This window comes from Poecilia latipinna, unplaced genomic scaffold (genome assembly GCF_001443285.1).
Source record: "Poecilia latipinna isolate Pla-1442-1.1 unplaced genomic scaffold, P_latipinna-1.0 Scaffold40, whole genome shotgun sequence".
Classification (NCBI taxonomy): Eukaryota; Metazoa; Chordata; class Actinopteri; order Cyprinodontiformes; family Poeciliidae; genus Poecilia; species Poecilia latipinna.
In genome coordinates, this window is record NW_015112656.1 from 201,258 (window position 1) to 227,968 (window position 26,711).

The 26,711-nt window shown below is 39.7% G+C and overlaps 2 protein-coding genes across 2 annotated transcripts in view; one reads left to right on the top strand and one right to left on the bottom strand.

Annotated features, from left to right (window-relative positions):
* Nucleotides 1-1,419: 1,419 nt before the first annotated feature.
* On the bottom strand, nucleotides 1,420-6,594 carry sox19b (SRY-box transcription factor 19b). The gene is made up of 2 exons (XM_015046689.1): nucleotides 5,524-6,594; nucleotides 1,420-3,046 (listed from the first exon to the last, which is right to left on the bottom strand). Exons 1-2 carry the CDS (start codon nucleotides 6,171-6,173, stop codon nucleotides 2,785-2,787), a joined length of 912 nt encoding a protein of 303 aa, XP_014902175.1. The 5' UTR covers nucleotides 6,174-6,594; the 3' UTR covers nucleotides 1,420-2,784.
* A 9,172-nt stretch (nucleotides 6,595-15,766) lies between these two features.
* senp3b (SUMO specific peptidase 3b) overlaps nucleotides 15,767-26,711 on the top strand; it is a 16,330-nt gene continuing 5,385 nt past the window's right edge. Inside the window, exons 1-11 of the mRNA XM_015046716.1 lie at nucleotides 15,767-15,919; nucleotides 17,245-17,370; nucleotides 18,678-19,361; nucleotides 20,806-20,916; nucleotides 21,829-21,940; nucleotides 22,192-22,339; nucleotides 22,629-22,676; nucleotides 23,800-23,877; nucleotides 24,120-24,257; nucleotides 24,519-24,602; nucleotides 25,741-25,791. Coding sequence (XP_014902202.1) covers nucleotides 17,283-17,370; nucleotides 18,678-19,361; nucleotides 20,806-20,916; nucleotides 21,829-21,940; nucleotides 22,192-22,339; nucleotides 22,629-22,676; nucleotides 23,800-23,877; nucleotides 24,120-24,257; nucleotides 24,519-24,602; nucleotides 25,741-25,791 — 1,542 coding nt within the window. The 5' untranslated portion in view covers nucleotides 15,767-15,919; nucleotides 17,245-17,282. The remainder of the gene's footprint in view (nucleotides 15,920-17,244; nucleotides 17,371-18,677; nucleotides 19,362-20,805; nucleotides 20,917-21,828; nucleotides 21,941-22,191; nucleotides 22,340-22,628; nucleotides 22,677-23,799; nucleotides 23,878-24,119; nucleotides 24,258-24,518; nucleotides 24,603-25,740; nucleotides 25,792-26,711) is intronic.

Sequence of the window (26,711 nt, forward strand, 5' to 3'; positions counted from 1 at the left end):
ATTAACAGTTTGCCATGAAGGACTTATCAGCAATGACTGTAGCTTCCTATCAGTCTGCTAAAGATTATGAGACCATATAACTCCTGACAAAATAAAGCAACCAAACTGGTGGTGTTTTATGTGAACTATGTTCACATAAAACATCCAGTATGGACAAAAATGCTGAGTGGCAACTTGTTGCAGTAGTGCTGTTAAATTTATTTCTATATTTTAAAAATATTTTTCACACTTTAAAATGTTTTTAATCTGGTTTAGATTCTGTGAAAGCAACCAGAGAGTTACAAGCGGAAGAGGCTAATTGACATTTCAAAGTGTCACACGCTATTACCATGAAGGGAGAGGAAGTAAAAATACCTTGTATTCATCTGGACAGACTGAACTGGATCTGCAGCGCTGCCGTTTTCAACCAGGGACGGAGCAGACTGTACTTCAGGAAGCCAATGTTCATCTTCTAGTCATGGAGGATGGAATCTCCTCTGGCAACATCTGTTGAGGCAACCAAGCACTGAAACAGCTGAACAAGCTGCTGAAAGCCTGCTCTACTGTGGGGACAGCTCTGGAGCTGAATGTGCAAAAATTATGCTTCATAAACACTGCAAGTCTACAGATGGTTTTCAGTCAGAGGCTTCAACAGAGCCACTGCAGCACAGACCACTACATGAAACTCACTCTACCCTTTTATCAGCAATGAAGAATCTCTGAAAGAGGAGCCAATAAGAACTCAAATTTCCTTCTTTTTTGGGATAAATGTTCAAAACAGAACTGCAAGTGAAGGCAACACCAGATGTGCATCATTGTTCCAAAATTTGAGATGCATGCAGTGGCAAAAAACCTGGGCGTCAGGAGCCACTGGTGCCATCAGGTTATTGTGACACTTGCATTTTTTTTTAATGCTGGGACATTTATATTACTGCCAGTCGAAATAATGAGCGTCATGTTAAGTACAGGTAGAAATATAGCTGCACCAGTTCCACCACCACTTACAGCATTCTAGATTCACCTGCCACTGGACTGCATGGATGCCAAACTGCCATTACCCGGCAACCTGGACACTTCACTGGTTTTCTGATCAATCGGCACATTTTAACGCCTCGCAGACCGAGACGTTTTTAAACTTGTGAAGAATCCAAGCCCTCTCCCATAATGAGTATTACTGTGGACTTTTCCACATCAGTTTAACAACCAGAGAAGTCAGGGTGATCTTTAGGATTATGAAATGCATCACAAGTTCACACTTTGTTTAGCTCCTGATGGTACACAAATTATTTTCTGCCCTTTTGGAAAAAAAAAATATATATATATATATATAATACATCTTTCACAACATTAGAGTTGGCATGTGCTCAGGACCCAATAAAACATACAGCAAGAGATCCTTACTAGTTCTGGAAAAAAAAAAAAAAAAAAGTAACTGACAAGTGTGTCATAAAAGAGTTTTAATCAAAAAGCAACCAAGACTCTGCATTAGAGCCTAAAAATATGGACAATATTTACAACAGCGTTTCCTTTGACTCTACAATGCAGCATTTGCATACACTTACACATACTCTACAAAGTATTCAGTATAAAAGTTACCTTTTTATATATGTGGGTAGTAATGTAAACATTCAGATATTAGTGTAACAGGAGTGATTTTCAAACACTTTTGGTATTCATTCCCAGGGTCTGCTTGGTTTCCAGCAGAAGTGTTTTAACCACATTCGACATCCTGTGTGTGCAAGCTGATCGGACTCCTGCTCTGCCAGAAACAACATTGACTTCATAGAAAAATGATGGAAAAAAAATATGTATATAGTAACTGATTAATCTTTATTTTTTAAGGAGAGGTTTGTCCAGCCTTTTATTCTATACTAACAGAAATATGACTTCTCTGAAATGTTTTAACTCCAGCCCAGAGGAAAGTGATAACACACTGGCAGAACAATGGATATTTACATGCAGAGAATGATTCTAAAAAAAAACTAACCACAAATAAAATTCAAATGCAGAAAATAGAACATCTCAAATCCAAAAGTGGATTCCATTGATTTGATGTGAACAAGGACCTGCTCCATGTTTCAGATACATTTTGAGCAAAACGCAGATGGAACTCTGAATGCTCTCGTTTCCTGTAGTTCTGGTGCCGATTGTCCAAGAGCTGCGTCAGCACACAGGATTTCAACTGGGAAAAATCTAAAAGGAGAAAGAAGCGGAAAGCCAAATCCAGTGCACAAAGTTAAAAAGATTTAAAAAGTTGTGCATTTTTTCTGCCTCTGAATAATCATAGACCCAGTAACAGTTAATGACATCAAATGAGGGAGTGGTGGTGGGGGAGGAGGAGGCTCCAAAGCTCATCTCCATTTGTGCTTTTATTTTTTTTTTTGAAGAATGACTCTGTGGCAAGAAATTCTGGGCTGCAGGGCATATGTTAAACCTTTTGTAATAAGTGCAGTCAACCAGTGATTGTCCACAATGAGTCATGAAGACCACAGAGGCTGGGAAAGGTTAGCCTTGCACTCTTTACCAGGGTGCTAAAGCGGTAAGCCCTGAACCCGCATGCAACTACAGCAGTTGAGGGACAGTGTGTGCTGGTCCCATCTGTCAACAAACCGGACCATTAACCTAAGACTCAAAGGCATGTTTCGTCAAATGGTCCAAAACCCAACGACTGAGGTTAAAACATGCACCAGCTATAATGGTCTAGTTCCGTCCTGTAGGACTCCTCACGTCATTCTCTTGTTCAAGTCCCTGTGCATCAGCTGCTTTTCTCATTCCCAATACCACCCCAGGATTCCCACTTCTGTTCTAAATGTGCGTAAGTGGCACCGTTCCACTGAGGTAGTGCTGCTGAACACTGGTATAGCCCCTCTGTGCAGTTGCGGGATCGGAGGAATCCCCTCCAGGTCCAGGAATGTACATGCTGATCATGTCCCTGAGATCCCCCTGCAAAGCCCCTCGGTGGTGGTTCGGCGTTCCTGTTGAGGGCGAATGGGCCACCGGTTCTGCCTTCACCATGGGCATGTTCACCGGGCTCAGCTGCTGAGGACTGCTGCTGTATGACATGGGACTGCAGGAGAGAGAAAACGCAACAAATTAAACCCACACTTTTATTTTTGTTGGTACAGAGATCAGAACTAGAGCATTGAGTTTGAGAAGCTTTGCACCTGCACCACTATGGGCTGAATATTAGTATTAATGTAATTTGGCAGCATTTTGTACCAACCACAAAATGCAGAACTATGAAGAACACAAATTCATTCAAGATGAATGATAAAGACTGAACTCTGAACCACTTGGGTCCCAAAAATTAAAAATTTAAAAAAAAAAAAAAAAAAAGTCTAGTTTCAATTTTACCAAATTAAAATTCTTTATTTGCCGATTTATGAGTCTATAGCTTCCATTTTACTGTGGAAACAAGGTGGCTTCACTTCCACTAATTGACATTTTTTGCCATGTAGAACAGTGCAGGAGCTGAAAATAAAATTCCAGTTCAGAACAAGAAATTGCACCACATAGGCCAGGAAAATAGCGCATCAATCGTGACTTGCATCTGCGTGTTAAGGCAAGGCAGGGATCGTCTTTAGCTCAACACACCCTACAAACTGCAAGCCTTCATTCCTCATGTCTGTCTAAACAGGATTTACTCACAATTAGAAACCTCTTCATCCATTCCATTGCCAAGTCTTCAACAATTCTGCACAAGATTTGAGTGAACAGCATCATGCACACATGACTGTTTCCCCATTTGTGATATCATAGAAGACTTACTGAAGTCTTTAGAAGATGACAGCAAAAATAGGAAGCCAGAATGAGGAGATGATTGATGCATTTCCAAGCAAAGGAGGAAGAGTGTACACAAAATCTGCCAACAGCCAGTCAGTTCAGAGGTAGACCATCCAACGTGTTCCAATTCCTCACACATGGGATCACGTTTCTTATGAGTATTCTTTTATGGAAAAGACCATCTAATAAATGATTGTAGATCACAGCAGTATGCTACACCTCAAGAACTTTCTAACAGTTGTGGCCAGTGCATGTTTCCATTCCTCAGCCAGCCGATTCCACTAAAGAATTTCAACAGTTTATCAGTCAATGTCTAAAACCACTCTCTAAATTTGATCCACGTAAAAAAATCCAATGTGCTTATTGTAAAAAAAAAAAAAAAAAAAAAAATTTAAAAAATCTCCCTATTCATCAAAGCCAAACTCTGTCAGCCAACTTCTATAGGCAAAAAAGACTCAACAGCATCTCTACACAACTTTAGAGAGAAACAAGAAAATCCCAGTCTGAACTGGAGCTCTTGAATAAACTAGTGTAGCATACTTTGGGCTGAGCGCCAGAATTTGTAGATGTTAGAAAGCGACTTCAGAGTATAGAGAAACCAAATATTACACCAAACAACAAATTTGTACAAGACAGTAATGGCTTTAAAAAAAAAAAAAAAAAACTGAAATGGAGAATCACTGCTGGATTAAGATCCGTATGTTTCTCAGTGCACACAGTCTATAGTTTGAGGAAATTTAAATAGAAGACAAAGCTTTCCGATCACTTAGGACAATAGTTTCAAAGAAACTGTGGGTGGCCACACACAGAGCAGCCCTGCCCGTCATCAAGTCCGCTTGATCAACATTCCAGGCAGGACCCAGCCCAAAATCACAGCCTCCAGCATAACAAGTAGGCAACAGACAGAACTCTGTTCCATGTTCCAAACTCTCTCAGGGACTGAATCATAACCCGACTGGGCCATCATTTAAATCTGTTAAATAATGGTCCAGTGCTTTACATCAAATTCAAACCATTTTCAAGCCAAAGTCCTGTAACAATGGAAGTGAATTTAATATCCAAATCATGAAAGGCACATCTGCACTGAAAATTAAAGTGCAGACATGTGGAAGTGTAACGCTAAAACAGTTCAACAGCCCTCAAGTCAAAGGCTGTGCAAGAATAAGTTCAAAGTTGACCAATCAGGACTGAGTTGAAAATCCATCAGTAAGTCGAGCTGGACAGTAACCTGGTGGTCAGGCAGCATAATCTGACAGGTTCATTCTGACAAACTTTCTGGGGAAGGTCATCAATTAAAAATAAGTACACACTATAAAGTAATTAACACACTCCATGTAATCTGCTGGATTGCTTAAGATAAAAACTTTTTAAATTAATTTGAAATGATTTAGGTCCACAGTCTGAATTTTGTACCACAAGCAAACAATTGGGAAATAGTATGACAATAATAAAAAAAACATTTAATGATTAAAATAAAGAATTATATACCGTTTGATAAGTATTCACTGGGATGTATGAGATTTAACTGTATAGAGTGCTTAGAGACGGCATGTATTTTCAATTTGCGCCATGTAAATTAACTGCACTATTTATGTGAAATGTATATAAAAGTTATTTTATTGACCTGCACAGAGAATATTAATATATTAAAGTGTGAAAAGCGGCAGACTTATTTTGTTAGTGGAAGTTGTGGACTAGTTCAGAGTTGAGTAGATGATTTTCCTGCCTGCTGTGGCGAGAGGCGGACAGAGGAGCACCCACCTGTAGGAGTTGGCTCCGCTCATGTACGTCTGCGCCGCCGTCATCGCGGGCGGGTACTGGAGAGCGGACAGGTCGTACCGGTGCAGCTGCTGCGTGTAGCTGAGCGCCTCGTTCTGCATACCGGTGTAGCCCCCGGTGGGAGCCCAGCCGTAGCCCTCCATCCGGGGACTGCCGCCTTGGTTCTGGGCCGCTGCCGTCAGTAGGTTCCCTGCTGACAGTGGATACTTGCCCACCTGAGCGTCCTTCTTCAGCAGCGGCTTGGTTTTGCGGCGGGGTTTGTATTTGTAGTCGGGGTACTCCTTCATGTGGACGGCCCGGAGTCTCTTGGCCTCGTCGATGAACGGCCGCTTCTCAGCATCGGTCAGAAGTTTCCACTCGGCTCCCAGTCGCTTACTGATCTCGGAGTTGTGCATCTTGGGGTTCTCCTGAGCCATCTTCCGCCTCTGTCCTCTTGACCACACCATAAAAGCGTTCATGGGCCTCTTGACTTTATCCATGGGGTCGCCTCCAGGTGGACATGCCGTTTTCGGGAGAGAGTTCCCATTGGTCCCCATACTCCCGGTGAGGTTGCCGGTGATCGGTGACATCCCGGTCTGATGAGTCTGAGGCTGACCGTTTGGTTTCAGTTCGTGTTCCATCAAGCTGTACATGTCGGCCAGATGAGTTAAAGATGACTTGGAGTGAGTGAAATGCAGCCGGTAACTTGAACTTTTGCTTCCCAGCAGGTTAGACCGGGTGACTTAAATTAAGTTGCTAATTACCCACGTCACACCCGGGAAACAAAACGAGCTCAGCAAGATCCACCTTTTCTACTTTACGTGTGATGCTGTTGGGGATGTCATTACTTCTCTACTTCAGGTTTGTGGGTTTTGTCTAAACTGAAGCAGTGTGAACTCCACGTCCAGCAGCTGTCAAACGGCCCCAGCATCACACACTGAAGCGACTCATCTGCCCCGGAGCTCAAACAGACCAACTCTGTGCTGCTGCACATCAGCAGGAACCAATGGGAAAGCGAAAAGCTCCAGAGGGCCATTTGAATGTGAATAGCTTCCGACGCTGCAGAGACACTTGTTGATGACTGAGTTGGGGAAAGGAGGCGTCCCGTCCGCGGGGCGATCCTGGTGTCATGGGGAGGGGGCACAGACCCCATATTTAAGAGTAACTTGCAGAAGATGTTTTTCCACATTGTTCATTCTCAAAACAAGATTTTTTTTCTTTACTTGATTACTTTAAAACAAACCACTTTAGAAGTTATACTTTTTCCACTTTAACCATCAAGTACTTCAAACCCATTAAATACAAAGGCTCAAGCAGGCCTACAGTTTATGTTCACATGTTCAAATCTGCTTTCTGATAACAATAACTAATAAGCAAATCCCTTTTATTACATTTTCTCATTAAGAAAGGTAGGTGTTTGACAGTAGCTGTATATTATCGGATGCCAATATACAGTCAAAAAATAACAGCAATAGTTTGGGTTATTTAGTCTGTCATAAGAAAAAGAAATGGGGGTTCATTTTTAAAATCACGTTTTCCATGTTAATTCATTAATAAATATCAGTTTCAAACTAAATATTTAATTAGCAAGCTAAAGAATTAGTTTGAAGGTTTTTTTTTTTTTTTTTTTACGTCCTACAGTACTAAAGAAAACTGAGAAACGGACATTTAAGTCCAACAAGACACCATGAAATCAAAACAAGTGATGGACAAAATCGTTCCAGAGACAAGTAGAATACATAGCTGTTTTATTTATATCTCAAAAACTGCCAGATTTTTCACCATATTGATAGTGAAATGTTGAATGATCAATGGTCACTTTGTGTACTGAGTTTTACCTACTTTTCACTATAACTGAGATTAGAAGTATAAATATAGATCAGTGGTCTCAGACTGCTTTCCTCAAGGGCCAGAGTCCTGCACCACAGGTGTCAAACTCCAGTCCTGGAGCCACTGCCCTGCAACTTTTAGATGTGCCTCTGCTGCACCACACCTGAATAGAATAATTAAGCAGGACTCTGGAGAACTGATCTACACAAGAAGGAGGTAATTAAGCCATTTCATTCTAGTGTTTTGTACCTGTGGCACATCTTAAACTGCAGGACAGTGGCCCTTGAGGACTGGAGTTTGACACCCCTGTCCTACACACTTGAACTAAACAGTGAAATTGCCTCTGTAGTATGCAGGCCAGCTAATGAGTTAGCATTGGTGCCTGGTGAGCTGAAGTGGAGAGACGTCTAAAGGTTGCTGGACATCAGTCAGCCCTGGAGGACAGGGGTTTAAGACCATTGATATAAATAGTATGAAAAGAGTTATTCCAATGTTACCTGAAGTTCTGCAGACTATAATTCTGCAGGCTATCCTTCCTCCATGCCTCTATTTGTGCTTTTTTAGCTCTTTTCCTAAGATATAATTTCTGAGAAATGGTGTGAGATTTTGAACGTTTGACAATACAAAGATTTTGTATTGATGGCATTAATTTTTAACACATAATTAAATTACATTTATTGCTTATATATAAATGTGAGCGAACAGCAATGTCCCCAAGTCTCAAATTATGACTTTCTAACTTGGTAGCATGACTTCTTGTCTGCTGCTGCCTTTCTGACCTTTGACCTCACTCCACATCACTGGCTTCATCATAGATAGTTATTTACTGGCTTCCAGAAAACAACTCTAATATCTTAATAGCACTTCACCTAAAATAAGTGAAGATTAATTGTATATTTCTGAAGGACTACCTGAGTAGCCATAAAATTGGACTTAAGAAAGAGTAAAATTAATTCACTTCATTAGATTTACACTGAAATAAAGGTAATTCAAAGCACTTTGAATTGCCTTGTTGCTGAAAATGTGCTATATAAATAAAATTACCTTACCTGCCTTACCTTATCTAAATATGCAACAATTGTTCAAGAATAAAAGGTGTTTAAGTAAAAAGGTTGCTTAAGCAACAGTGTGATCATAACATCTGATTTCATTTGTGAAAATTATGTAATCAGACAAACAAATGTATAACTTAATTTATTTACAAACCCAGATATTTTAGGTAAGTAAAATATCTATAAATGTACAAATTCAAGCAGGAGTAACAAACCTTTCCAAATGTGTTTTATTCACACATAGAGCTGCTGAAACCAATACTTACAATCGGTAATGTATAAATGTTGAAACAGTAAAAGGTACTTCTAGTGACTTCTCTTGACCTCCAAATGGCACAGCAGACCGTTTTCAGCAGAGAGTTCCCACTGGGCCCAGTGAGGTTGCCAGTGATCTGTGACATCCCTCTTGGTCTGGTGACTCTGACCGTTTGGTTTCAACTCGTGTCCCATCAAGTGGCACATGTTGGGCAGGTGTGGTGAAGATGACTTAAGAGTCAGAGAAATACCGAAATGCAGCCGCGAACCTGGTGACTTTAAGTTTTGTTTCCCAGCAGGTTAGACCGGGAGCTCTGGGTGAGTTACTATGTCACACCCGCAAAACAAACTAGATCAGCCAGATATACCTTTCCATTTTCCTTGTAAATACTCCTAGAAGTACTTTATTTTTTCAAACAGTTGGCACAGACAGCCATAAGAAGTCTTTCGTAAGCACACATGTTGCTCTACTGAGGATCTTTAACTCGTCCCTCTCATCATGCGTTTCCCCCCAGGCTTATTAACCAAAGCTGAAAAAAGAACAAGTCACTAATCCAAAATTACGTAACAATCTCCAAACTTCTATTCATCAGCAAGGTTATTGAGAAAGCAGTGTTTGAACAGTTAAACAGCTTCTAAACAATGACCAACCACTTTGATGTTTCCATGATCATCACATTGTGGAGACTGGCCTCGTCAAGATGTTCAGTGACATCCACATAAATACTGACTGTGGAAGAACCACAGTGCTGGTTCTCTTGGACCTCAGCAAAGCTTTCAACCCTGTTGATCATGGTACGTTATTGAAGTGAATGCAGAGCTGGGACAGACTCTCTGGTAGGGTACTTCATTAGTTTGAGTTTTCCTTAAAGAACAGAGACTGGTAACTTTTGTTGGAACAAACAGAAGTTGCACGTGGGGCTCCCAATGGTTCCATCCTGGGGGAGCTCTTATTTAATATCTGCATGTTCCTGCACAGTGATGCAGCTGGTAGCACTGCTGCCTCGCAGCAAGAAGGTCCTGGGTTCGAGCCCAGGGTTGTACTCTGTACCCCAAATCTTGCCAGTTGAAGATAGAAACTAGTGGGGACACCACTTATTATCTTAAGTGTGTAAGATAATAATCTTCTCTCATACTTCCTATCCTGTATCCCTCCATCCTCTTTGGTCTTCCTATAGGTCTCCTGCCTGGCAGTTCCATCCTCAGCATCCTTCTGCTGATGTGTTCACTGTCTCTCCTCTTTCCACGTCCAAATCATCTCAGTCTGGCTTCTCTGACTTTATTTTCAACACACCTGACATGAGCTGTTCCTCTGATGTATTCATTCCTGATCTGATCCATCAGGTTGCTAACAAAGAGAACCTGAGCATCTTCATCTCTGCTCCCTCCAGCTCTGCCTCCTGTCTGCTTCTCACTGCCACCGTCTCTAAACCAAACAGAACAACTTAAACACAGAAGTTCTTTAAATCAAGGCTTAAAACCTATTTGCTTAGAACCTCCTCCATTTAATAATTAAAACCTAGCTTAATTTTAGACTGTATTCTAACTTCTTATTACTTTCCTTATCTGATGTTTTGTGTATTTTTTTTTCATGTTTGGCCCTTTGAATTGCCTTGTTGCTGAAATGTTCTATACAAATCAACTTGTCTTGTTACAGTTTTTCTCAGTGAGATATTTGCTGAGCTGCTAGGCTAACAACATCTCCTGACCCAGTCAATGAACTGTTTTAATTGACTAGGACTTATTATTATGACTCACTGACATATTCACTGTTTTTTTCTGCTCCATTTATTTGTGTGCAATCACAGCTTAAATAAATAAATAAATCTTTATAAATTAAGCACATTGTTGTTATTTCTAATTATTTTGGTTACAATAGTTTATTGCAATTTGACTGAGATTTAGCTTAGAGTGTGTTAAAGATGAAGCATAGAGTAGATCTACATTTACTGGACTTTTAGTCCAGGCCTGGTTTGGAATCTGTATTATAAGAATCACTGCTCTTACTACTAGAGCAGTATAGGTTGTGGCCTCTTTCACAACGGAGACATTCATTTAAATGTGTAGAGTACACATAGGTAACAAGGACTGTATTACATTTCTGAATATGTGTGTATTAACTGTTAGGTATCACGTGTGAAAAATCAGAACTGAATCCAAATCAGTTGCAACCATGCTTGACATTGTTTTCTTCCAGTCATTAGAGTTTTTTCCTTTTTCTTGAGTGAAATTGAAATTGAAATGTTGAAATGCTGCTCTGACTTAAGTACAATGTTTGGATTCTCTACTCCAAAATTCTCTACTCACCTCTGAACCTAAAATATAAAATGATTTGCAAGACATGCATGAGACAGAAATGAATTTAGACATGAATAAACAAAGATTTAAGTCTAAGAATACCCCCACTCAAATCTCTTTGGAAAATAATGAATTAAGCACAAGCTGCACAAATTTTTTCTTTGTTCTTAAGTAGGCCTGTCACAATAACCAATAAATAAATTTATTGAATAATGAATTTAAACAAATGATTCATTGTCTATCTTTTTTTCTCTCTTTCTACCAAAAACTGGGTGACAAAAGTCTTTAGTTTTGTGCTTTGGTCTCAACTCTGAAGGACAATTTTGTTTACAAAGACTTCAAAATTCATTTTATTTTTTGTTTTGTTCATTTATTTTGGATATTGTCTTCCAGTTCCAGTGTTAAATATTCATTATAATTTAAAGTTTACCGATCTTTTACAATGTGCTTTTGCATTATTATTTTGCCATTGCCATTATATTACTTAAAAATGTTCTCAGCAATATTATTGTTTATCGCAATAACTTCCGGAACAATTATCGTCCAGCAAAATTTGTTATGGTGACAGGCCTATTCTGGAGCACCATTCAAGGTGATTAAAGCAAAGGATTTTGTTACATGCACCTTGTGGGATTCTGATCCTTGGACCTTCATAGAGACAGTGACTGAAAACCAAATGAGCACAATAAGAGACGGCCCACTTCTTAAGGATCTGGAGCCTCTGTTTATTTTAGAAGGGGTTTTTTCTTTGACTCGGTGTGATAAATGGAAGATGAAATCATAACAATGCTTTTAAAAAGTTTAGACTTTGACAACAGTGTTCCTGTGGTGGAAATACCAAATAGTCCCAGAAGGTCCTGAAGATGAACTAGTTAAAATGGCAGCCACCTGCAATTTAAGATGAAATCAATAAACACCATAGAGCTGAGAATGTATGCTGCTGCTATTGTCTGAGATACTTTTTTTTTTTTTTTTTTTTTACATTTTAGACATAAATGTTTATAGTACTAACAATTATTAGGCTTTATACAGACTCTGTCAGTCTATTTTAACAGTTTCCTGCTCACTGGTGGCTAAAAGTCAGGTAGAGATCTTCAACTTTTTAATGATGCCATAATATCTCCCGTTGACTCAAAGTGTAGATTTTCTCTTCATGACAGCATCAAGTCACTTGCCTTCTTTTAGTGTTAAAGAACTCTGACTATCGGATTATCATAATGGATCCCTATTCAGCATACCCGCAAGATAATGAGAGGATTCAAATGCTTTGGAACCTTGCGAAAGGTGAAAACAGCTTGATGGAAAGAAGGGGAAATCTGAATGAACAGAAATTAAGTAGGATAAAATAAGGAGAAGTAAGGATGGCAGCAAAATGGGGGTGGGGAGTAGATTCAAGGGTGAGAAAGGGCTAGTGAATATGGTCCAACGAAACCCCCAAATAAAGGAGAATGGGTAGGCAATGTGGAGGGAGAACAAGGGAGGAGGAGGGCTGAAATGATGAAGGAATGGATGAAGGGTTGGTGTAAGGGTTTGGAGCACAAGGGTGGTTTTGGGTGACAGGCCTCATTCAATAAACCTCTATTCTTCCCCCTGCTGCCTTCTCTTTTCATGCAAAACAGGCCTGTTCAACCTCCTAGCCATCCGTCACACAGAGAAAGACCATGGCAGGCCTTTTGCGAGTCTCACACTCACATAATCCACCCACCCCACTCTACGATCCAGCACCCAACAGGGGGTGGAGTGGGTAACAAGACGGTATATGTGTGTTGGACCGCTGGGGGATGGGCAAAGGGTACCTTCACCACAAAAAAGTGAAGAAGGGCCACCTAGTCTAAGTGCGAGATTAAAAAGCAGGGAGAGTTAACATGTTTTGCGGTAGTTATATTGGGGCCCCTGGAGAAAAAGAAGGGTTAAAGTGTCTGGGGCACTCCAAACCATCTCACCAAATTCACATTCAAACATTCATTTAAGAGCTAGATTTCATTTGGACATTATAGTAGTTAGAAGAGTAAGCATGTAAAGTTCTGCTTACTCCGGTGTTTCTTCAAAGTACGGCAACAGCTTTCATATATTATATAACCTGCTTTTATAGGTTATTATATTAGTGGGTGTTTTGAATTGATCGGGGCTGGCTTGGCTGATGAGGGTGCTCTAGATATGGTGACACATTTTAAAATATGTCAGTACTATTTATCTATTTGTTTATTTTTGCTATGCAATTTCACAGCTCCCTATAAATCAGTCATACTTATAAAAAAAAAAAACAAAGCATTATATTTATACTTTATTTTGCTAATTAGTAAAAAGCAAAAAAATCACACTCATTAAATTGCTGTTGTTCATATTTGGGACAAATGCTGCTTGCAAAATAGCAAATGGTGTATTTCACCATGTGTGTTGTGAATTTGATTTTTCCTTCTAAAAAGTTTAATTCGTACGTTTCACATGTGCTATTTTGCACATGGTGAGACACACCATGTTCAAACTGGAAGTTAAAGTCATTTATTTTGGTTTTTGTACATTGGAGTGGATATTTTTGAGATATGCTTAATCATCAATAATTCATACATGATTAAATATGTATGTTAATCTAATGATTATCTAATATAATTCAGTTCACACAGCAGTAGTCTGATAGAATGTCAATAAAGAGGCTGCCTAAGCCAACGTTGATGCACTTCTTCATTCTGAGCAAGGATAGTGTGACAGTGGAGAGGAACAACTCCCATTAACCAGTATGACCTCCAGCAGAACCTGGTTCATGAAGAGCAGCAACGGTATCTACCTACCAACTTACAAGTCAGGAAAGAGATACTGACAGACAGAGGCACTGGGCTAGGAGTACTTTCTATGAACCACATAAAGAAAGAACAGTGTTGGTGGCAGCAAAAATTGTAAATGTAAAGACGGTGTAGCCAACTGACTTCTCGGAACAGAGAAGCTCTACTCTGAACTCCACCTGGAAGAAGACGTTCTTCATCTGATCTTGAAGGCATCTTGAAGCCGGGCCAGCCCCCTGCAGCACATTCTCTCACTCCACATCCCATGACCATAGAGGAACAGACTCTCCTTTGCACTCAGCTGCAAACTGCTCCATGCATGCATTGAAAACACCAACAGAAACACATCTTCTGAAAAAGCCAAATTGGGAAGTTGATCCCTCAAAGCAGATGCTGCTGCCCACCACTTCATACTCAAACCTTGTCTTTGAACACAACAAAGAAGAGCAGAGACAAAGGGCGGCCCTGGGACACAACGCTGTGTTGAGGATATGGACACAGTTCTCACTTTAAAGATAGACCAAAAGACTGGACAGGAAATAGAAGTGACTCCAACATCCCAGCAGTTCTCCCTTCAAAATGCTAAGGAAAACAAGGTCATGAGTCTCCTCAATAACCACAAAGCCCAGGACTGAACAATCAAACTACTGTCATCCCGTCACGGTATATAACAGACATCTACAATATAACTCTCTGTATTATAGAAAGGAACATTTGAATGGTCTCTACTGCCACCACCAGGAATCTAACTGTATGAGCAGACACACACACATCAACACATTTTTGTTCTGTCGATCCCTGAAATGGTTTCATCAGCTACACTCTGGTTTATATCCAACCAATCTAAGTATAAACTAATAGAATTTCAAATAATAAAAACAACAATAAAATCAGCAAACATGACTTTGGATCATGCATGATTCTCTCCAATCAAAAAAGTCTTGGTTCTGAATATGAAGAAATTAATAGAGAATTCTGAAAAACTATTTCTTATTTGGATGTTTGTTTCTGGGAAGTAGAAATAATTTTGTTAACTGACCTAAAACAGGAAAAATTCAGTATGATTTAATGGGGAGGGGAAAAAAAGTTTCTTTGTTTTATATCATGTTCAGAAAACAAATAGTTTAAATTTGTTTATTTTTAATCTGAAAGCTTTTAGATTAACAATATCTACCTCTATAAATTCACCACATAAATATTATTGTAAATCGGGTGGTTATTTTCTTTGTTTTTTAATAATGACCAGGAATGTTCCCATAACAAGTGTACTTGTCATGGTACAATCAGTACCATAACAAGTACTGATTGTACCATACAAGTACTGTATAATGGACATTTTGGTCCATTATTAGATGGACCAAAATGTAAAGTTAAGTGGAAATTTTGGCATTTTAAGGACCAAAATGCCAATAATTCATATAAGTAAAAAATAACAAAATAAAGCAAAATAAAGTTTTTCCAAATAACTTTCTTTCAATATAAAACTTTTGAAACTTTAACAAAAAAATTCAGATTTGTGTCTTTGTCTGGTGAAGTTTTGGTTAAAACATATTTGTTTTTAATTCATTGGGTAGAGAATTAAAAAAAATGTACTCAAGTAGAGTAGCAATACTTCACAATAAAATTACTCAAGTCAAAGTAAAAAGTAGTATAGTAAAAATACTACACTGTACTTTTTCATTTTTCTAAAGTACTTCAGATTTTTTCATTAGGATTTCCTTTTAATCTTAGCATATCATTCAACCGATTCGGAGGCAGCATAAAATCCGCTTTACTTAGTTTATAAGAGCATGTAAAGAGATATAGAACAGATACACAGTTAAATGTGATATGCTTAGGAACTGCTAAACTAAAATCCTTCATCGTCCTGCTATCGAAAGCGAAGAAAAAATTTCAGGGCGAACCTTCCAAGAGAGACTTCTTCAGAATACCCAGACGCCCAATCAATAGAGAGTAATGTTTTCTGGCTCGCTATTTACAACTAGGTGGCGCTAATGTGAAATTATGGGAGTTGCAACTCTTTACGGAAAAAAGGAAGGACACGAAGAAGAAGGAGCCGAATTGTGGCTGGGCTACACTGTTTTAATTGAATGAGGCTAAAGAGCAGCTAAAGTTTGTGTTTGTGCTTTAAAATATTAAAAGGAAATACGTCCAGTATTCAGTCAGAAAGTCTAAGACTGAAGGGTAAGAACATTATCGCTGTATCCAGCTGGTTGAGGCATGCACCCGCTGGCTTTTTCATACAATTCTTGGAGCATGCTAAATGCTTAGCTAGCTTAAGATAACGTTGCTAACAGCTAACACGTTTGCACGGGTATATAATAAATTATCAATGGACTATTGGTATTGAATTACGTTCATGTTGTATTCTCCTTGTGATGTAAATAACGTCGACGAATTATGTTCCCGGATAAAAACAGCTTTTTCAGACAAAGTTGTGGGATTTTATCTTACGTTTTGAAGCTATCGTTGCTAGCTCTGTGCGCGCTCAGCGTAGCATTGAGGTGGACTGTTGAATGAGTTCTTGGTGTTTAGCCGTTTAAACACGCCGCCGTTTCACCGATAAAGGGCTCTCTAAGTGTTTTAAATCTGAGTTTTGGTGCTCACTTTATCCAGCGACTAAAACCTGTACGAACCGCTGTGCAGGTAACATTCCACGTCTGGAAGAGGTCCACATGGTAATTAGTGTTTACACATTCTGCTCATCACTGCTGGTTCTTCATCACCATGAAGAATCAACCAAGATTCAAACCTGCATTTATGTGCATGTGGCGTGCAGCTGCAAATAATAAAGTTATGCAACCCAACCTTTTTAGATATAGTTAAGCAATATTAGATATGCTAGCGAAGATCAGCGATTTTTTCTTCAAGAGCAATGAAAAAACATTCATTGTTTGATCATGAATGTAAATGAAAAAAATTGAGAGGCACCAGCGTTTTGGAGCAGTTTGTTTCTTATTTTACGGTACAAGGATGACCCATAGTCAGTTGTTTTTGCGGAGTTCATCATGAAATATGTAACTAACAAGTTTTGATGAAAGATCGACCTGTTTTAATATCAATTTTAAATATTAGTTAGCTGACTTGTATCAGTCCGTTTATTCAGCGATAGGTGACAAATGGCTTTCTGTCAGTTATGAAATGTTCACTTTTGAAGACAGTGAGAAAAAAAAAGTTGTCTTGAAACAAAAATGTGTTCAAAATGCTTTTACAGTAATAATTGCAGCTAAATGTTAACCATCAGACCTTTTCATGGTTAAGTTAGCATTAACTATTTCATTTATTTGTCCTGGTTTGGTCAGACCAGAATCTCAGCAACAAGTGTCCTATTGTTGAAATTCTGTGAGGAATTATGATAATCTGTCTTTACATCATTTTTCCTATTTAGATGTCAGAGAATTTTTTTAACCACAGCAACTTCATAAATTTGAACAGACAGATTGCACATGCTTACACTAACGGTCATTTCTGCTTCCAGTACTAATGCAGCGTGTGTTTGCTGCTTGCAGGTGACGAGCTGGCGCAGGTTGTGGGCTGTCCGTGGACAATGCGAGACAATGGCGGTAGCCTGGCCCAGAACCGCTGGCAGGGGGACCTGGGGCTGACTGCTGTGGGGCAGGACAGCACTGCAGGAGGTGGGCACTTTAGATAATCCTGGATGTCACTACCAGAAGCTCTATACAACCTCCTAACTTGTGCCATATTGTTTTCACGTTTTCTGTTATTGTGCATGTTTCACAGTTGTGTTATTCTATCTTTATTTAACCCAGAAGTCCCATTGAGAGCAGGAATCTCCCAGGCCAAGATTGCACCCTCACAATGCAGCACTGTGTAAAACGCATAAATAATACACAACACATCTTTACAACAACACAGGGATCCGTTTGAATGATATTTTAAAAATTATTATTGGATGTGTGTGTGTGTGTGTGTGTTTTTTTTTTTATCAGAATCAGGTTTATTGGCTCAGTTTGAGTGCACAGTCAAGAAATTTAACTTCAGTTTAACTTTGCTCTTAATAAGCAGACATTCTCAAAAATAAGTTATTGAGATATTAAGTTTTTTTGTGGAAATAAATGTAGTTTTGGTAGAAAAAAAGACAACAAAGTTGATATTTAAGAACTGTCTGTGGTGCACAGAAGGAAAATGCTGTTTTGCTAGAATTAGTCAAAGACGAGGTGAAAGTATCTTACTGAGGTATCCTGGTAGTTTAATAAAACCTTACCAATGTTGTTGTCTACTGATGCTTAATGATGTCCAATAACCGTTTATTTTAAAATAACAAACAGTTTTCATGTTGAGTTGAACAAGTTTTCCATCAATCCATGTCACCAGAAGGACACCCTTTAAATCATGTCATCAAGTGTAAAAATTGTCAAAGTTTTTCAAGCCTGTCTTAGATAAAATCATAGCCTTTGTTTATTGGGTGCTCTAAATCCAATTTAAAAATGTCAAAGTTGTGTTCTCACCTGTGCTGCAGAATGAGCAGGTGTGTGGATTGTATCACCTGTGCACAGATGCAGTTTTGCTCAAATTATGTAGACCATTACTTCCAAATGGAAGCTCAGGGACAAAACTTTCTCCATTTCTGGAAAGTCCGATTTTTAGCCCTCTGCTTGGACACAGAGGATTCTCTGTGTTAAATAGTTTTTATCAGGTCAGATCCTCTGGACCAAAGTCGGTAATCCTGAGTTTGTCTAAACATATGGTGTGATTCACTGAGTCCATTTAGTTCTGAAAGATTTCCAGGTAAAGCAGCACATCATTAAGACCAGTTGTCAGCTGTAGCAGCAGTGACTGATCTCTGACCATTAAAACCAGACTGGAAAATGCTGGTTGATCTGCTTTTGTTCATGTAAAATCAGCTTTAAGATTTTTTTTTTGTTTCTCGATGGAAAGCTGAATGTTTTGACTTATTTTATTTTTCTTGTGTTTTATTTAGGGGGGATTCCTGGAGACCACCTCATTGTACCCGTGTCAGGTCACAGTGTATCCAGCCCCATGCACCTCAGACTGGGCCAGAAAGACAAACTGTGGACAGGAGAGTATGTAGAAGACGAGGAAGAGGACGGGCCAGATGAGATTGAAGCTGTTGGTGATGAGGAAGAAGTCAACAATCTGTATGAAGATGATGTAGAGGAGCTGGAGGGCAAAGGCTGGGAGAACAATGGAGAGGAGGAAGATGGGGATGAGGTGGAAGAGAGTGAGGAGCAGGAAAAGGAGGAGTGGGAAGTCCCAGACTTTCCCTGTCAGTCCATCCCATACAGCCGACTACCACAGCCCCAGGCTCATGGACCACAACATGGGGCAGAACAACTCGGTGAGCCGTGTGTAGAGAACATTGTCTCCCAGACTGAAGTCCATGGCTTTTTTGGATCCCGGCTCAACATCTACCGGGCCCAGAAGAGGCTCAGACGCTTGTGGCGCATACGCTCCCACAAGGTCCTGGGGTTCCAGCTGGCCCAGCACTGGAAGAGCTGGCGGCAGAGGGCCCGCTGGATCACCACGGGGGGGCCCCAGTGGGGTCGAAGAGGGCAAAAGTACAGTTCGTACAGCAGGCAAAAGAGGACAAAAAGACCTTATCACAAAGATGAAGGGGATGACAGCCAAGAGGAGCAGTTAACAGGTACACATGTTCAAATGCAGAATTTATCTCATGTTTCTGTCACTAGTAAAACTGCTACACAGAAATCAGTGCACACACACAGACACACACAGGACAGCTTCAAATCTAATACGATCCGTTCTCTCTCTGTGGGACAGGGTTGAACGACTCGGTTCAATAAAGGGACAGGCAGCTGTAGGATCAGCGTTTCTCTGGGAAGCAGGAAGGAGAAATTCAGATGTAACGGCAGCATCAGGCATATAGGTTGACACAAAAGTGTGCAAAGTTCCAAGTGTTAAAAACAGATAAAAAACGAGATTAACAATAATAATAATTGTAATAATAATGTACCGTACAACATACTAGGTAGGTTTTAGAGTAGGAATATCATACTCGCTATCCAAGAGATGTGCAACTGAAGAGGATTACATTTTTAAATGTACATAATGTGGATGTGTAGTGAACATCCAAAGACATCAGATTGTTTGAAATACAGCACAGCAATGCAGAAAAACACGTGCAATAACAGCAGAGCTGTTATAAAAAAATGAGTAAAGAACAGTACAAGTTATTATCCACACGCCAGCCATGTTCAGAGCTCTGACCCTTCCACAGTCTAACAGCTGCTGGGAGGAAGCAGCTCCTATAAGGCTCCTTTGTGCACTACTTTCTATATACCGATTTGGGCCAATATTAATATTGCTGTTATGGCTAATAACAAATAATTACCATTACACACTGTCACATGACCAAACAAGTATCATATAGCCAACTCCCCCGGCCCCCTGTAAAAACAAACGGCAATAAGATGGAAATGCCGATTATTAATATTGGTTTAGTTTTATTTACTGGACTGATACTAATATGTTTAAAAAATAGCTAATATCGGCCAATACTGATATTAATACCGATATGTCATGCATCCCTAATACTTAATACAGCGTTTCTCAATTCCGGTCTTCACACCCCACTGCCCTGCATGTTTTAGGTCACAGGTGTCAAACTCCAGTCCTGGAGCCACTGCCCTGCAACTTTTAGATGTGCCTCTGCTGCACCACACCTGAATAGAATAATTAGGTCATTAGCAGGACTCTGGAGAACTGATCTACACAAGGAGGAGGAAATTAAGCCATTTCATTCCAGTGTTTTGTACCTGTGGCACATCTTAAACTGCAGGACAGTGGCCCTTGCGGCCTGGAGTTTGACACCCCTGTTTTAGGTGTTTCCCTTCTGCCACACACCTGGATTGAATATGTGGTGATTAACAGGCTTCTGCAGCAGGTCATGCAATCATTTGAATCAGCACCTCTGGACTCGAGGTACATCTAAAACATGCAGAGCAGGGGGGGCTGATGACTGGAATTGAGAAGCTATGACTTAATACGTTTTGTTAAACCTGTATGCTTGTTTTCATATTCCATTTTGAAGTGAAATAGTGTGTTAAATGTTTCCTTTTCTCTGACAGATCTGCAGTTAAACGGCCCTTCAGACAAGCAAGATGAGAAACTGAGACGGGAAGTGGGAGTGAGACCGATGGAAGTGGCTCTAAGTGAAGAACACACAAAATATATAACCGGTATGGAGGGCAGCTGAATTCTCCTGTTGAAATATCACCATGTAAATGTTTTGTAACCATTTAAATGGGACCTGTAGTGCAAATTTCAGCTTTTGCATATTTTTATACTTGGATTTTGGTCTCAACTCCTAAAAACCCAAGAGCTTAAAATAAACGCCCAGACGTTTTTTAGCAATAAGTTCATGTTTTTTGGTGTCTGGCAAACGAGCTCTTTGAAAAACCTCCCGACTGATGGGCACTGCTCCATTACGTAGCAACCTCAGCCGAGCCCAGCCATCACCTAGCAGCCCTATTCTGCATGTTTTGTCAGCTCGTTTTACAGTGGTACAGCAGCTGCTGGAAAAGATAAGTTTTGTTGTTTGCTTACCATTTGCAAACTGCTGCTTCATTCTTGTTGGCTGTGTAGGACATTTTACTTCTTCTGGTTTTGGATCTGACTTGAGGTCAAAAATGTACGGCTGTATAACTGTGCATCTGCTTGCAGCCATTCTCTTTGAATGACTGCAAATGTGTAAACATGAATTTGGGGGCGTGGCCAGCAGCAACTCATTTGGATTTAAGCAACAAGACACTGGACAACTCATTCTGAGACAAGCTCCAAATAGGCCCAACTGAGAAGACTAAAACTTCGTCATCCAAGAATGGTTTTGTGCAAAACATGTAATGAATGTGTTTTGTATGGCCCACCTGTTCAAGGGAGGCAAAATAAGTCACCTTTAAATTTAATGCGAGTTCAGCTGCTAATAGGATGATCTTTGAACAAAAGAACAGATGTTGGTCCTGTTTTCTGTGATTGCTGCTGAAAATACATCAACAGTCAGTCCTGGGCTTTTGATTGGATGACCTGCCTGGATGGAGTAAAATGGAAGGCAGTCTATGCGAGCTGAGTGATTGTTGCTTCGTCTCGGCTAGGCGTTCTTGAAGAGTCTCTGCAGCAGTATGGCAGTTTGATTCCCATCCATGTCGATGATGTCGTGGGAAAACTTCAGGATGTTTTCCATGAGAGCTTCTCACAGCCACACAGGTCAGAGATGCTGCTAACCTCCTGTGTGTGTGTGTGTGTGTGTGTGTGTGTGTGTGTGTGTGTGTGTGATGAACATCCCATCTACACAAAAACTGTAAATGGCTGTGCAAAGTGGAAGCTGATCTGATAAACTGACTGAAGTTGAATACTAAGCTAAAAACAGCATACACTTTTTAAAAGTATCTTTGTGAGCCTCCTGCTTTATTTTTATTGAATGACACTGATTTCCATATCATGTGGCTGTTTAAAAGGAAAGCGACGGTCCAGCATCTCATTCAGACCTTCCAGCGTTCATCCGGATCGGCCGTGGCTAAAACATTCAGAGTCAACTATAAACGCCACGTTTTGACCATGGATGACCTGGGCACTTTGTATGGTCAGAACTGGCTCAATGACCAGGTACAGCACTACTGCATATTACACAACACAGTAACAGACATGGTTAAAGGTGTCTGCAGTGAAACCACAGGCTCATTTGTTTCGTTCAGACACTTCAGTGGTGTTTAGGAAGGAAGCACACGTGTGTTGCCTGTGTTGAGTAAAAACGAGTCTGCCATATTCACTTATAAAATTTTTCACTAACGTTTGTATCTATGGAGTGTCTTTTCATCTTTGATATGAATGTTTATGTTTCTCCATTTGATTTTTATGGATTCATCTCATGGGTTACATGATGTGCTTTCTGTAGATTATGAACATGTACGGTGACCTTGTCATGGATTCTGTTCCAGATAAGGTAAGTGAACACAGAGCGCCTTCACTTCTTCCTCTACGTCATGCCTCAGACAGGGATCTGTTTGGATTCTGTTCTTTAATGGTAACCAGCAAAGCTGCTGGTAGTGAGTTAGGTGACCAATTAGGCCCAGTGTATAGGGCTCCTCAGTCAAGAAATAACCAGTCGGTCTGAATCTTGTGGTGAGCCGTTTTTTTTTTTTTTTTTTTTTTTTTTTCTTATTTGTTTAACTGGGGAACCAGTTGAGAATTCTGAGTTCTTCATGGATTCCTGGCCTATCATGATTTGGAGATAAATGCTCCTGTCTGAGTGAGGAATGAACAACCTGTGTGTGCAAAGAAATGTTGCACTTCTTCATGAAATGTTAGAGATGCACCCATATGACAGTTTGTCAGTACCTGAGTTATAAACATTGCTGTTATGGCCAATAACTAATATTTACCAATATTATATTTTCCCACCCTTTCAATGCTTTGGGGGGAGGAGGGAAAAGCATTGTGCTTTCTCCTCCACACCTTCTCTGCTTCAGTTAAACTCCCACAATCCTGTGCTGCATCACTGTTAAATCAACAACCTCCTTTCCTACAACCCAGAAATAAATGGCAACAAGTTTGAAATAAATATCCGTTGTTTGAATCGACCATGTTTTTTTTTTGTTTTTTTATCAGATCGATACCAATGTAGTTGCTGATGGATCACTCATCCCTACAAAATGTTAATGGAATCACAGTGAGAGCAAACATGCTCATTGAGTTCATTGTTCTGGTCCCGTCATCTCAAGTTGCACTAAGATCATGTTTCATTTCTTTGGACAGGCTCTTAATATCTTATAGTGTTGTGGCATTTTCTCTTATATTATTGTCATTTTTTGTTTTCTTATGTTTTTACTGTAAAGTTCTTTGGTCATCTTAATTGGATGTTAAGTGCTACATATGTATATAAATCAATCATTACATGTAAACTACCTTGTCGCTGCAATAATGTAAGAGAAAATGTTACGGTTTTCGCTAAATTTATTTCTGATTAGAGACTCATAAACATTTAGACGCACTATGTAGAATATGTTCATAGTAGAAAATCAAGTGGACAGGAGTGGATTATGACCTTAAAGTTTTTTTATCTTCAGGTCCACTTTTTCAACAGCTTCTTTTATGACAAGCTGAGGACAAAAGGATATGAAGGAGTTAAACGGTGGACAAAAAATGTAAGTGGACACTGTCCCTCCTTGGAATGACTGTTACCATTTCAGGATTTGTCAACAGTTTTTATTGTGGATGTGAAAATGATAGAATGGGTAGAAGGTTAAGACAGAGGCAGATGGGTTATGTTGGGTTCAGATTACTGCTGATTAGGTCTGGTAAAGTCAGGGATCAGAGGTCAGTTTTGTCATTTTCTTTGATTGTGAGGGTTCTCCTGGTGCCAATATGTTCCTTCCTCTTTTGTCAGGTGGACATCTTCCAGAAAGATCTGCTGTTGATTCCCATCCACCTGGAGGTTCACTGGTCGCTGGTCAGTGTTGACATTCCACGGCGTACCATCACCTACTTTGATTCTCAGCGGACCCTCAACAGGCGCTGTCCAAAGGTAGGAAAAGCCCCCCAACAACCAGATCTACAGAACCACTTTAGGACACAGAAAATGATCTGCCTGCTGTTTTAACTGCAAGCCAACATCCTGACCTGGTGCTGTTCAGTATGTAGCTCCCATTGTAAAAGCCCATAGAACCGTTGTCACTTATTGCCATAGTAAACAAAACACTACAGGTTAACTGTTACGTAAACTGTTTTTTGTTTTCATACCTAACTTTGTTGTCCTTTCCTTCATGTCTCTTTGTTTTTATTCCAGCATATTTTCAAGTATCTTCAAGCTGAGGCCATAAAAAAAGACCAGCGAGACTTTTTGACAGACTGGAAAGGCTTTTTTAAAATGGTAAATGCTTCTTTTTGTTTTCATTCTCTTTTGACTTACTGCCATGGTTTATAGTTGAAAGCATGAAGCTGGGATCGCACACCAATCACACCACCTATGAAAACTGTTCTTTGAACTTTTACAAAGTAAACTCGCCAGCTCCTGAAAATCCTAAATTTAAATAGTCAACAATTTAAAACATTTTATTTAATTTATCTCCAGTTAAATCAAATTTAACTAGATTGATATTCTCAATAAATAAATGTTAACTTTCTATGTCTGTGGTCTAAAATGTCAGCATTTATGGGGCCCCTGAGGGGCCTTAAGCAGCTGCTTAGTTCATTTATGCCATGGGCCAGTTCTAAATGTGATCAGCATTACATCGTGTTTTTTAGATCCACTACCTGATGACTTACTTTGAATTTAACAGAAGTGCAAATAATTGATATTTATTTTAATTGTATTTTTTTGTTTTGTTTTTAAGACTCAATAGTTATGGGTTTAAGTTTTGTTGACAATGTCTTCCAGTAACATAATTACCCAGTAATATTTTACATTTCTTGTTAACTGAACATCTTTTAATACAAAAACATGTTCAGTGAACCACCTCGGTGCCCCGACCACCAGGCTTGGAAAGTTTTCTGGAGGAAACCCTGCCTTTAAAAAAAACTGATGCTGTTCAATATTCAAACTGGTACAAAGTTTTCTGTGTGAGGAAACTTTGTACCAGCCAGCTGATTAAAATGGAGTCCCTGACTGCAGCAGTCCCTCCTCCTGACTGAGCTGGTAGCATCAGTGCATGCTAGCATACGTTGCATGGCATTGGTAGCTTTTGCAGCCGTCCCTCATACCGATCATGCATGTGGTAACGTTGTAGAGAACTCCAGCAGAACTGCCTCTGTGTGAGCGACCACGTGAAGACGCATGGAAAATAGACAGATATTGATTTTGATATGTTGTTTAGAGTCACTTCTGAAGCAGAGCTGAGGAAAGGTCTGGCCTCAAATATAGAAAACTGCTAGTTGTCTGACAGCAGAACGCCCCAGCAGGGACAGAAGGAGAGAGATGTTTCAGTGTTAGTGAGGAGCTGTGGCAACACGCCGTGTTTGGCTGCGATGGGATGTGATTGGCTAAAGTTAATGTATTTTGTATTTTACAGAATGTGGGTCGTCAGAACAATGACAGCGACTGTGGAGCTTTTGTACTGCAGGTAAGTTTCTCCTTTTTGGTCATCACATTTGCACATGAATGGCAACTGTTCTTCCTGCTTTAAGTATTGAAATGTTTATGTCCTAAAACGGTAAAGTTTTCCTGGAGCTTGACTGCCAAGCGATACCAGGGAGACTGGGACATTCTGTTTATACTTGCAAGTCAGAATTGATCCACTTCAATACAGTTTATTTCTATAGCTCCATTTCACTATAAACATTATCTTGAAGCACTTTACAAAATCATCAGGAACCCCTGAGGGGCAAATTCAGACTTGGAAACTTTCAGCTCCTCCCTGAACATGGATCTTAAAGCCACATGGCTGCCTGACTCATACAGTGTTGTGATAGTTGCAGAAATATTTTTTTTGCCTTTCAGGTGGTTTTTAGTCTCATCAAATCCATCAATCAGCTCCGGTCAGCTTTTAATTGTGAACATGCTCTCTCTGTATCTGGACACAAAATGCAGATTAAAACATCAGTTATCTATTTGATCTGGGCACAACAGTAATGGCCAACCCATTACAACCTCTAGAGCAAACAGTCTGTGTTGCATGAGTCAAGCAGAATATCCTGCATAAAAACATTGGCCTGCCAGTCTGTAATGATCACCAGCTACATATTTTATAAAAACAAAGGAAAAAACATCCTTTTTGCATGGGTTGTTGACCACTCTTTTTTGTTTTAGCTTTTACAGCCTAAAACACATCAATAAAATATGATCTGTTATGTTTCATCGGCTGTTTGTCTCAAACGGCTTAGTATGGGATAGTTTTTACATTCATTTTAAATTATCCAGAAGTTGTTAGTGCTGCACCACTATTTGATGTTTTCTAGAGATGCATTGAAGCACAGATATAAAAAGACTTGATAGTGACAGAAGGGTTATAGGTTGAATTCTTTTTTCTAGATCCATTAACAG